A 13,029-nucleotide genomic window follows, 5' to 3' on the forward strand; every position below is an offset into this window, starting at 1 on the left:
GATCCGCTATTTTATTCCACTATCAATGTTTTCTGTGTTGGCCTATTAGTTTTCAAATATATCAGTAATTTCTTATATTTTATCTCATATCTGCCATGTGCAACTTCAAAGCCTATAAGCCAAACAGAAATGTAATTGTCAGCGACAAAAACACAATTAAATCGTTAATCGCAATTATTTGAGTGACAATCATCATGTAAACCATAGTAACCATATAATAGTGAGGGAAGCAGCCAGCCAATCACTGAACTGTCCAGTCCCCCTGATCTATGGGTTCCTTGTTTATAGGAGACAATAATGTTATAGAATACAATTTAAATTAAAACCTAGTTTTCAGATCAACTCCTCCAGTTTGCTTTTAGAACTATTTATGTTTGTATTTTAAATGTGATGATATGACTTGTGACCCTTCCATGATCTTTCTCTTCAAATCTTGGCAGAAGTTGATGATCAGTTTGTGCATTCATGGCATCCTCTCCGGTTTGATAGTGAATTCCGCCATCTTTTGGCAAAATAAACCAACTACATACAGTCATACAATGGTTTCACCAGTCTTATGCTGTACACAACTTTTACCTCAGACTTTGAAATAGACTCACACCTAAAATAATAATTTGTTTGTGTTGATTTTATGAACAGCAGAAACCCATTGTGCAGTAGTTGTAAATTAACCCATATGGTATTGTGTCAGTTAATCTCAGACAATGTCTAAGGTTTGGATATATGGACATCTATCACCATTAGTCATACATCATTATCGTTTAGCAATGTTTTCTTATGTTTTTTAGGTGAATGTCGTTGCATACAAGATTGGAGTCCTGGAGCCATCTTCAAAATGGACCTGCTCGTTTGAGAGACCAGAGAAAAGATCTTCTCTATTGTCCAGGTCAGTATTGTTAGCATCTATGGTCATTGACATTGACTCATTGTTGTTAGCATCTATTTTGATGAAGGAGAGTCTTGTAATGATTCATGGGAGGCTCAGATTATTTGCAAGTCATATAGACTATATATATCTCTTAACCACTTCAACTATATACTTTGTTGACTGGGGTCCCCCAGGGGTCTGTACTAAGTTGGCCCCCCTTTTTTTCCCTCTCCAATCTACATGCTCACAACAACATGCAGTATTTTGCTGGCTGGTCATCATTAAATGCTCAGAATAGGGACGCAAGGGTTCATGTGGTTAACAGATAGCCGTTGTGTGTGTGTGTGTGTGTGTGTGTGTGTGTGTGTGTGTGTGTGTGTGTGTGTGTGTGTGTATATATATATACATTTTTTGAGGGACTCAATGTGTGGTCAGAAATGTCAGAATGAAGGTCAAGTAAAATGATGTGTAGTTAAATGGGGACTGACTGAGATTTGTTGGTGTTGGCTGGAGATTACGTCCCCTGCACCCCCCACTGTTGCTAAAGATAGAACAGATATTGTACTTATCATACTGCTGTTCTACCTACTTGAATTGTATTTCTCTTATCCAGTACTATTACTTATTTGTATTTTTATTATCTTCTTGTGTTGTGTTGGCACTAGGGGTGTAACGATATAGTAACTGTATCGAAATATCGTTTTTAACTTAAAAAATCGAAGTATATCGAAATGAAAACAGCTAAAATCGAATCGTATCGTTTTATTTTGTATCGTATCGAATCGGCAGTGCAAAGAATCGATTGTATCGAAACTACCTACTTGTGCATTGTATTTAGCATTTTTAAGAAGAAAAAATAAAAATGAGGGGTTTAATTACTTTCCTTTCCATAAAGCTACACTGGTCTATCGATAAATGTGTGTAATCTCTGGGTTCATGTCAAGGTGCAGGTTTGTCAATATACAATGTCCATGTATTTGGCAGATAATCACTGTGTTTACTTATTTATATCCATAATAATACATGTTTCCCTTAAAAACCTGCACTATCCACACCTTTCACACAGATTTAATGTCTTTGCTAAATAGTTACTATATCGATTTTAAATCATTAAATCGAATCGTATCACCATGAATGAACCAGTATCGTCCATGTATCGTATCGTTAACCATGTATCGTGATATGTATTGAACTTGGCACAGTCTCTGCATAACATATGCAACCAACCTTTTGCTGCTTGTACCTGTAGGAGTAAGTGACAAATCCTTCTTGATACTTCATTCAGGAAAAGACGACAACGGTAAAGGAGGCTTTTCTGCCCACTGCTGCTACTGGTATGTACAAAGGTCTTTTCAATTTCAGTATCACTATCATAGCATTCTGGCTAGCCATCGTCACGAAAAGGGACTAGGGACCGCCCACTTATCCCTTTTCTGTAGAGACTCTGAGGCTGTCTCGAGAGATTACTATCATAGCAAATCTCAAAATAGCTACTTGTATATTCAATGCAATTTCCAAAGAAATCTACAAAACCATGGGGTTGTGTAATGAAATGAAAATAGACAGACCACCAGCCTCTGCAGTTAAAATGTTACAAGAGCTAGCATCACAACTGGGAAATTGCGTGTGGTTGCCGTGACAAATGAATTCTGTCTTACCATTTGAATTTTCCCCATTCAAGTCAATGGGTGAAATTAATTATAATAATTATAAATAATAATACATTGTGGGGAGCTCTGTGTCAGTCCTTGTCCCTTTTTGCACATATATGGAGATCACCGATATTATCATCAATAAGCCAATATCTTGGAATGCCCATATATGAACATACTGGTCAGTCTCATCTTGAGACTGACCAGTATGGTCATAGACTCTCATGTGGTCTATGCTGTCAGACATCTATGATGTCATCAGGTCGCACTTGTTGGTGATGATGGCACCTAGAACGCTGCTCCTCATTGGCTAAGGGACAACATATTGAGCTGGTTTTCACCAGCTAAAAACTTGACCGTTCAGTCTGCTCTTTTTCCTCTCTATACCAAACGCCTTTGCCTAAAATAGCAGATCTACAAGCTGCGAGGCGTTGTGAGCTTGTAGATCTGCTATTTTTGGCTTAAGTTGTCAGACCCCCTGGCCCCTGTAGTAACTCTGAGGTCCCGGACCCCCTGTTGAAGACCCCTGCTTTAGACATCTGTACTAATGTGTTGTATTCAATTTGAATTGAGATTCATATCATGTATTTAGATTGTCTGCTCCTTGTTTTTTTCTCTCTCTCCTACATTCAGCATCAAACAGTTTATTGAGGCACTACTACACTGTCTCTCTGCAAGTCTGCATTTGATTTATGTGCTTATTAGAAGTCACTCTGGATAAATGCCTAAATTGTGTGGGTGTAAATAGAAAGCGTTCGACAGTGTGTCAGTTTTAGAGACTCTTCCATTTCAAGATGCGATGATGGCTTCACTGGTTGGTGCACATAAAAGGCTCCTTAGACCATTGCAGTAGCTGCCACATTATTTATTATTTATATACAGTATTTAATAATTATTTAATTGGGTGGGAGAGCCCTGTAGTAGCGCACATGTCCTGAGTGGCACTAGTGAGCCAACACAACGCGCGCGCGTACACACACACACACACACACACACACAGACACACACACACACACACACACAGACACACACACACACACACACACAGAGCTAAAGATGTGAAAATGGCGGAGTTACAAATGCTTTTGGAAGAGGAGATCCCAGCTGGACGCAGTGCATTATTAGACAGTTTTACCAACTTGGAAAGAGTCGCGGAGTATTGTGAAAGCAACTATGTTCAGGTACGTGTCGTCGGGGCGGACGTGTTTGACGGTGCGGCGGCGATAAAGAACGAAACACGCCTGGCAAAGAGAGAGAGAGCCACAGTGGGCGAACTGATGCTAATGATGCTAAGCTATCTGTGTGGCTAACGAGCTGCCGATGTGGTGCAGGCAGCACGCAGCCAAGGATGCGTCACCGACATCACCCTGTTCGCAGATGTCATTGTTTTTCTTGACATTATTTTCTTTCGTTTTTAATTTAATTATTAATACATTATAAATAATACACATTAAGTAATTACGTTTTATGTAATTGCAAGTTAGTGGGAGTCTCTTGAATTTTTGTAAGTTCACTCCTTGACAGTTTGCTACAGATTTTGTATTTTCCCCTTTTCCCTTGGGTTGATGGAATTTACTTCATTTTCAAACCGTGAATGTAGGATTTGGGCTTTTACATGAATGATGAACATAACGTTTCAAAATAAGTTCATTAGTCAATTTGTTAAATTCTTGGAAATTGTTAAATAATTGTTGCTTGTTAAAGCTTGCAAAAAGAGCAGTTTTCACCTAATTAGCTCTGGTCCATATTAGCGTTAGTGGAGTTCTCCCACTAACGCTATGGACCAGAGCTATCACCTATTAACAGTCGTCTTTTTTTTGTGTGTGCTTAAAAATAGATCTAGAAATGAAGCAATCTACATTAGTCATATCAGAACTAAACGTATTGGTGACGTCACCGACGTTTCCTTGGTGCGTTATCCTTGTTCTCGGGTGCAGGCAGTTTCTCTCCTAACAGAAGCTGTTCAGTCATTAAAACAACAAGACAGTCGCACTTAATTACAAATTACGTTTTTTGATGTAATGGTTGTTAATGTAGGCTAGTGTTTCACGTGTTCGATAAACCAAGTCTAATAGTGATCTATATAGTGTTAGTTAGCCATACTAGCTCCTATGTAGCTTCCGTGTTACACGCACATTGGTGACCCATCGAATACTGCGCCTCAGGCACTCGCTGTTTTGCAACGGTTAGAACTAATCTAAAATACAACTCCAAAGTGTAAAATTTAAACCTGAGAGATGTATATTGCAAACCAGTGGTTCCCTTTAGCCTAGTGAAAACAGCAGATCTACAAGCTCACAACGCGTTGCTTCGCGCTATTTTCAGTACTTCTTTTAGACATGTGTTCTGATTTATGGCATTTATTAGATTTTTTTATTAGAAATTACTTGGAAAAAATCATTGATTTTCATTTTATCCATGAAAAGAGTTGCTTTTTTGGAGGAATGTTTTTTGAAAATGTTTTGAAATTATATTTAAAAAAGAACAAAATGTAGGAAACAAAAAATAATGACCCATAAAGACATGTCTGCGACCCACAAATGGGTCCCCGACCCACTGTTTGGGGAACAAATTTAAAACACATTTCGATGGGTCACCGATTCCGTTGTAGAATCGTCATCACCCACGGATGTGAAGCAGTCAGCCCGCTCTGGGTTGACGGCCCCGTCAAATCAATACAAATCAATCAGTGCATCTGCAGCAACGTATCGATCATGCATTTACCCGGGCATGTTGCAAAACAGACACATTACAGCGCTTAATGGCTTTGATTGACAGAAATCTAGACTAACAACCTAATTCAAAAATATTTTTTTATTTTTAAAAGAGACATGAATTACAGTTCGTGATGTATGTATTACATGAGGGGTTGGTAGGTGTGATGCATTCCTATGCATGCAGATACACTGCAAAGTGCAAACTAATCTTGCTGCCCTGGCAGATATTTGAAATATGCACGTAATTACAGCAAATGTTTATACCCTGGCATGGCTTTATAGCTGAGGTTATTTATCACTTTTAATATTGCCTTGTGCTTCAGTTAATCTAGCAGTGTCTGGGGGTGAGAAAGAATAAAATGCCATCTGCTAAGAAGAAGGGAATCTTATAGAAGTGTTGTATAGTGTTGAATGAGTGTCTGTCTGTATAGGCTCATGTGTCTTTGATTTAACTGTGAGGTGGTCCATTTGGTTACATTTGTGTACTCTGAGTTACAAATGGATGAATTAATTAACACTGACAGATTCTACTGTGTAAGCCTGCCTCATGTCCATGAAACACTTCCTTTTAGAGATGGACCGATTGCAAAATTCATGGCCGATACCGATCCACCGGTTTTATGAAGGTCTGACCTGCCAAAACCGATTTTTCCGATACCGATTTCTTTAGCTAAGAACTAGGAAATAGGGTTGCTCCAATACCCTTTTGTTTCAGGCCAAGTAGGCCTACAAGACATACTTCAATTTGAGTACCAATAAGCTAGAAGAACACTAATGCCAAATCAATCACAATAGTACAATATCCAAAATCACAGACAATATCCAGTCTAGTATGACCGTCTGGACTAGGCAGGAGGAAAGCAGGTGACGCATGCTTTTTTTCCCTTCTTTTTTGAGACGACATTGACACAGGATTATGGAATATATCCTTACATTGCAAAGGTAATCAGCACCATCTGTATTCTGTAGGCTGCCACTAAGTAGACTGGCTGCTACTTGCTAATGTTTACGTCACAGGACCGAGCATCATGCTGTGCAGTGCAAGAGATACAATTGGCCGATTTTGGCATATTTATGTCAGTGACCTGCCGATCACCGATTTGGCCGGTTTGATATGATACCTGCCGATTTCTGATATTGGCCGATACCGATGTCCATCCCTACTTCCTTTCCAATCTTGTGATCAGATGAGCTAAGTACGAATGAATGTAGCTGTGGAAATAGCCTGTATCTTGTTTGTGGCAGAACTTCTCTAATCCCACAAATGCACACAGGCCTCCTGTAATTACCGGACTAGAGGTCCCATCTCAATCACTGTTTGTAGTGAGCGAAGAGGCTTTTTTTTTTGGCAGCGTGCCAAACAAAAAAATCTGACATCATTGATGAATACAGTCGATCGGGTCTGACAGGTAAGACGGAAGGTGTCGGCCCCTCCGGGTGAATCGCATCTTGCCGGCTGGCAGGTTGCCCCACTTAGTTTGCATGTCACCCTGTGAGATTTTCTCCACTGTTGTCAGATTGATATTGTCACCTGCATTTATCATCAGCCTCGTGCTGCTACCGACTGTCGACTGATTGAGCAACACGTTGAATTCATATTTTCATAGCGGTGTAGGGGCTTAATTTCTAACTTTAGGGGAATTGATTTGGGGTGCTACAGGTATTTGGATTGGTAAAATCCATTAAGACCTGGGGCTGATTCTAAAAATAAGACTTCAAAGCTTTCTGAAAAACATGTATGTTTCTATATCAGTGGTAACATGTTTCTATATCAGTGGTTCTCAAACCTTCTAATTTCAATGACCCCCAAAATTATATGTATTTGGCTGCTGACCCCCATCTCAATTATTTTTGTTTCAACGGCAGAGACCCTGAGAAGCAAAATTTGAATTTAAAATGTTTGTGTTAAAAAATATTTGTTCAAAATCTAATATTTATAAAATATCGATATCATCTAAAATGATGCTTTCCCTGGTTTTAATGGGTTAAAAGCCAGGTAGACAGAATGGGGGGAAATTGTCTGGCAACTACCGTATTTTCTGGACTATAAGGTGCACTTAAAAGCCTTTAATTTTCTCAAAAAACGACAGTGCGCCTTATAGTCCAGTGCACCTTATATATGGATCATTCATTGACATTGACATTCCCTTTAGCACAGCTCCATCTGTTTGATGCATAACGCAACGGTAGCGTCTATTATGTGCGCCTTATAGTCAGGTGCGCCTTATATATGAAAACAGTTTGAAAATAGACCATTCATTGACAGTGCGCCTTTAAGCCGCCTTATAGTCAGGTGCGCCTTATAGTCCAGAAAATACTGTAGTTGCCTTGCCTGACAAATGCATCTCTGTCTAGTATCTACCATTTAGTAGGTCCTATTCTCATACTCAGTTTTGACTAAAACATGGTGTTTGATTCATTTTAGAATTCAGATCAGTTCATCCCTCATCATCACCCCTGTGGGAGGGATGCTTGCAGTCTTATGAGTTAATCTGGTGTTTTTTTCCTCTTTGATAATTGGTCTGTTTACAAGGCAAGTAGCCAGGCCTTTAGTTTACCTCCAGCTAAACCGTGGTCGATATTTTTAGTTTTTCTCTAGAAGCCATTTTGGCACATGATCATCCATCATTAATAAGAGATTCTATTCTGAGAATCTCGAAGACCTATAAGATGCTGATACACATTTGTGGATTTATTAGGCACTGTGGTGGACAACAAAGTTAATTGCTGCCATGTGGGTACAATGTCCTACACGATTTTAATTTTTGTTAATAACCTGCTTGTCCTCATGCTTGGGTTGGGCAGTAGATCATTTTGGCTGCACCCTTCTTTTTCCTTGCTGGTTTATTTGCGGCCGTTGCATGCATGACTAATTGTTGCATGCGTTGTTAGCCAACACTTGGAGTGAACACAGGAAAATTCTCAGTCTTAATTTATCCGTTTGTAACTCTGAGAGTGTACACAGGTTACATTTTGTAGTACATGTAATGTACAGAGGCTAGTTTAAAAAGATTTACAGTAGCAGGGCGCTCGGGTGGCACAGTAGTAAAGTCCCTGCCCACCACCATGGAGGTTGTGCGTTCGAACCCACCGTGGTGCATCTGGCTTTGTCAGGCGTCTATGCGGACACAATAATGGTCCGTGTTCGGGGGAGGGAAGCCGGGCGTGGAGGGTGATATCGGTCATTGCCCGTACTCCTATGGGCTGCGGCGGCACCTGTCCGTAGGGAAGGTTGGCCATACGTACGGTATATATAAGGCGGCTGTGTTTCAGGAGGTAGAGCAGGTCGTCCAATGATCTGTGGGTCCGCGGTTCGAATCCCGGCTCCTCTTGTCCACATATCAAGGTGTCCTTACTAGGCAAGACACTGAACCCCATTTTGCCTCCAATTAATGTGTCGGTCGCTGTCAGCTTGCCAACATTGGTGTATGAATGTGGGAAGTGAGGATGCTGGCATCGATTGTTCGGTTCAACTCCTAATGAATGAACCACTGTAAAGCGTTTTGTGCACTTGGAAAAAAATCAATTCATTATAAAAATGCAATTCATTATGACCTCCTGGTGGGGGCTCCTCACTGGCAGGTGAGTCTGTAGGATACAACAGCAATGACGACACAGAAATGTGTTCTTGTCAAATCAATATCCTGATTATTTCAAATGTTTGCCTCAATTACGAGTAATGAACTATTTTAAGAAAATGTGAAAATAGCAGATTTACAAGCTCACAACGTGTCGATTATTGGTTCTAAATATATGCCCAGACCTACTTTCTCTCTGTCAAATAAAGCAGAAGATGTCCAAAAAAATCAAAAATAATAATATCATATTTAATAATATTTCCATTTTGGTACTTTAGTGTAAACTGAGTGCCACGTCTTGGGGCTGGGGCTGGGGGTACAACCCAACAAATGAATGGTACAAGACATTCGATCGTAATGGACGTCAAGAGTTCTGCGTTTCAAAATGTGCAGTCTGTTTACATTGCAGGTGTTTATCTGTTGCGCTTATCTAGAGTAATGAATGGGTGATTGAGCAGACAGAGCTTGTTGTAATCTTTCGCTCAAGGTCACTTCAATAGGTGACATGGGTGTTTTCGTATTACATTATGTTGTTTAGCTCGTTCTTGATTGATGGTGCCAGTCTCGCACAGTGATTCCAACTGAACCCACAATGCACCCTGCCCTCGCTGGACAAGACACATTCTTTTCAACATGGGACAGGCCCAATTTTCCTATAGTTGCTTATCTTCATGCCGATCGGTTATGATAAGAATCTCCATACTAGGTTCAGGTTGAGGTACCTGAAGCACTGTTTAGTGCGGCTAAAAATTCCAATGAGATGAGTCTTTTAAAAGTTTTTAAACAAATCCTTTCATAACTGTTACATAACATTATTAACACTTCTTGCCTTGACAATTAAGCATTGGCTCGTATTGGATATTTAAAGGTGCTGTAAGTTATGTTTAAACAGTTAAAGCTTTATATTCTGATGGTAATCATTGCTTGCTCTCAAATGTTTGTTCAGTAATAGGGGTTTCCCCTTCATCACTCCAGCACTTAATAAACAGAAAATAAATAAATACATTTTCAGGCGGGTTGCCAATTTCATCCAGTCAGGAGAATACCAATATTTCAGCTTCAATTTGAGTTTTTTCCAGTTCCAATTTTGCCAACTCATCTTTTGTTTTTCATCACTTCCAGTTTCATTGTTTTTTATCCTGATTGAGTTTTCTCCCCGGATTGGATGAAATTGGTATCCTGACTGAAAAAAAAGACACCCTGTTACTAGGCCTGGGGCGGTATGGACATTTTGTTACCGCGATTACCGTCTTCCCATTTACCGCCGGTACTGCGGTAATTACCGCACCCCCGTATCTATTAATTAAGGTTCGGCGATAAGCCAAAATATTGCAATCATCTTCCCAAAAGTCACCTCTCCACAGTGGAGAGGCGACACAGCCTGACTGCCCGAGTAATGCCAGGAAAATGCCCTACACACACGCATGCACATTGCACACAGGCAGGGGCTGGTGAAGACGACGTTTGTGGTTTTGTAATCGTAATATGGTGAATTTGGTGTTGCATTTTCCTGGTGTACCAACGTGTGGTACACGGCCCAGAGCAGAGCGGCATGGAGCGCATGCGGTCCTCGCTTCTCCCCCGTTTTAAAACTCGCTTGTTTTCCAATATAAAATAGACCTTTTTTTTGTCTTTTTACCGCGGTAAGCACAATGACACCGCGGTAGACCTCGGTATACCGCGGTACGGCGGTACGGCGGTTACCGCCTCCAACCCTACCTGTTACTGGACAAACACTCTATAGCACTGTGATTGCATCAGGATATAGAGCTATTTAACGCTTAATTTGACCACAGAAAAATCACTTACACCAACTTGAATGGACCTTAATTTATTCGTTGTTGAATTAGGAACAATCTTAGCAATGCAAAAAAAAACAGCTACAGTGTTGTGGAGCTGCCTGTCTTCTTTTTCCCTCTCTCTCTTTCTCTTCACTGTGTCTAAACAACACAGAAACTGCCTGAAAACTAATATTAAAGGGAGGGAAAAGTGTGGTGTGGGATCATTCAGTACAGACAGACAGACATCACAGGACAGGAGTAATGTTAGTGTAGTGCTTAACGCAGGAGGAAGGAAGTGTCCCATCTCCCGTAGAACACAGCATCCGTCCAGAAAACATTAGCTGGTCCTTATGTACTTTGATGGTCCTGTTTGTCTGCCTACGGCTCGACCTTTTGGCTCGAATCACTTATTTTTTGCAATTCCTCTGGAGCAAATTGCAGCTGTTTGTGTGCTTCATATCGTCGTTGTCGGGTGGAAACCTTGTATGTCCAAAACCATTCATTTTGTATAATCATCTAAACATTAACTAAACTAGTGAAAACAGCCGATCTACAAGCACACAACGCCGGCGTTGTGTGCTTGTAGATCTGTTGTTTTCACTAGTTTTGTGCGACGGTCTTGTATGATGAAACGGGCCTTTGCTGTACCAAAAGACGTACACATTTGAAACTTGGGAGATACAAGGTTTCTGCCCGACAGTGACGATATTCAGCACGATCCTCCCAAAAATGCAAGACATTTTTTACACTCAAATTTACACACAGAGGCTTTGTCTTATCAGAATTGATCAGTTTCACTGACGTGTTCAATATTGGTAAGCGGAAAGGTTGAGACTAAAAGTAGATATTTAGAGATCAGAATGATTTATTATGGTCTTTTAATGTGGTTAGTAAAAGACAGATAGACAGTTTGAAGTGTTGAATTTAGAATGGCAATGCATTTAGTTCATCATTCAATAATGGACTTTTGTCAGCGAAGGACTTAAAACATTGTTAACTGAAAATTGAAATTGTGTTCAGGTTCAGGCCTAACAGTTGCAGCTCTGGAGCAGTTCAAACCTCCCACAGAACAGGAGGTACCCTGGCTGGGATTCTGCTCTCACCACAAACATTCAGCCCGCCACCCCCAGCTTTTTAGATAATTGCTAACAGGTGAAATGATCTCCTTATCTGGAAAGAATTAAATAATATCAGCCTGGAAGCTCTTTGTCTCATTTGGACCGTGTGGTTTTTAGTTGAGGTTTTCAAAGTGGGTGTAAAAAGAAAAGAGAAGAAAAAGCACCTGGGACAGTGTTGTGGTTACATTCCACAGCTCTGTCTGGAGGAACCCTGCCAGAGTGGGATTGAATCTCTTCTTGTTTCCCTGTCAGAAAGCGGGGACAAAGCTGAGTGGGAGATACGATAGCGGCATTGCGTGTCCTCTCAGCTTTTGTTACCGTCCGTCATATGCTGAAAGGGAAGTGGATTGCCCGCTCTCCCTTTTACTATTATGAACTCTAGCATCCCTTTTCTGTGCATTGGACACTGGAATATCTTGGACAATAAGCGAACATTCTGCAAAATTATGGCGTGTTACTTGTGATTGCCTAGTTGATTGGCTATTTCCAGCAAAGAGATTCAGTGTACAGATTTACAGATCCCTGATGGACCCTTCAATTATGTAAGTTTAAGTGGTCAAGGAATAGATAAGGAAATGTTTTCTCATTGCTCCAAACACTGATGATTTGCCATATATGAGCTCCGGGCTACATGTGTCCACCATATCTTCTAACATTATGCATAATGCTGCCTGACACTGATGGCAGCAAAATACCTTAATTATCTACATAGCAAGAATGTTAAATGGAAATTCCAAATAACGAGATAATCAAAACTCGATTAACCTGAAATCCGAAAATATGCTGGGCGTTTTTCTTTTTCTTTTTTTCCCCCTTCGTCCTTCTTTTACTTGCCTGAAGTTATTGTACTATTCTGCAAATGACACAGTGTCTTGGACTTCTGTAAAGTTGACTCACTTGTTCAGATAATGAAGTGGAAACTTCTGCTACAGTAGAGTCCCTCTCTCAGTGGTACTGTTGGGACTCAGTCTGACATTCTTGCTCTGTACAGGAAGGTGCGCAAGTTTTGGCAGCAGCGTGGGCTGCTGTTTAGACGGACTGTCTTGTAAATAAAGATCTCTCGGTGGGTTTGATCCCCACGTCAGCCCATTTCAAGATGCCCTTTAGCAATAGACTTGTAGTTGAAAACAAGAAAGGGCATCTTTGACCTCCCTGTGTCAGTAACACGCCGCTGTCTAGAAGGAGGAACGGTCCTCACTGTGGCTGGAACATAAAAGTAATGTTCATTACTGACACGTTCCACTTGGGGTGGTTTCTCCTTCCTAGGGATGAACACAACACACAGTCACGGGTCAAGGAATCTAACCAAGTCCTC

General features: G+C 40.6%; 1 protein-coding gene across 3 annotated transcripts in view; it reads left to right on the forward strand.

Annotated features, from left to right (window-relative positions):
• The window catches only part of LOC308280441 (abl interactor 2-like), a 29,709-nt gene that overhangs the window by 6,199 nt on the left and 10,481 nt on the right, over window positions 1-13,029 (forward strand). For 2 of the 3 annotated variants that reach the window (XM_080720708.1, XM_080720706.1), the window contains exon 1: window positions 3,566-3,701. In XM_080720708.1, the coding sequence (XP_080576834.1) occupies window positions 3,585-3,701 (117 nt within the window). In that variant the 5' untranslated portion in view covers window positions 3,566-3,584. Of the gene's footprint in view, window positions 1-788; window positions 887-2,117; window positions 2,203-3,565; window positions 3,702-13,029 lie in introns of those variants that run through there. The other variant, XM_080720707.1, reaches the window with a different exon arrangement.

Source organism: Nannobrachium achirus, assembly GCF_963921795.1.
Source record: "Nannobrachium achirus genome assembly, chromosome: 24".
In the NCBI taxonomy this organism is placed as follows: domain Eukaryota; kingdom Metazoa; phylum Chordata; class Actinopteri; order Myctophiformes; family Myctophidae; genus Nannobrachium; species Nannobrachium achirus.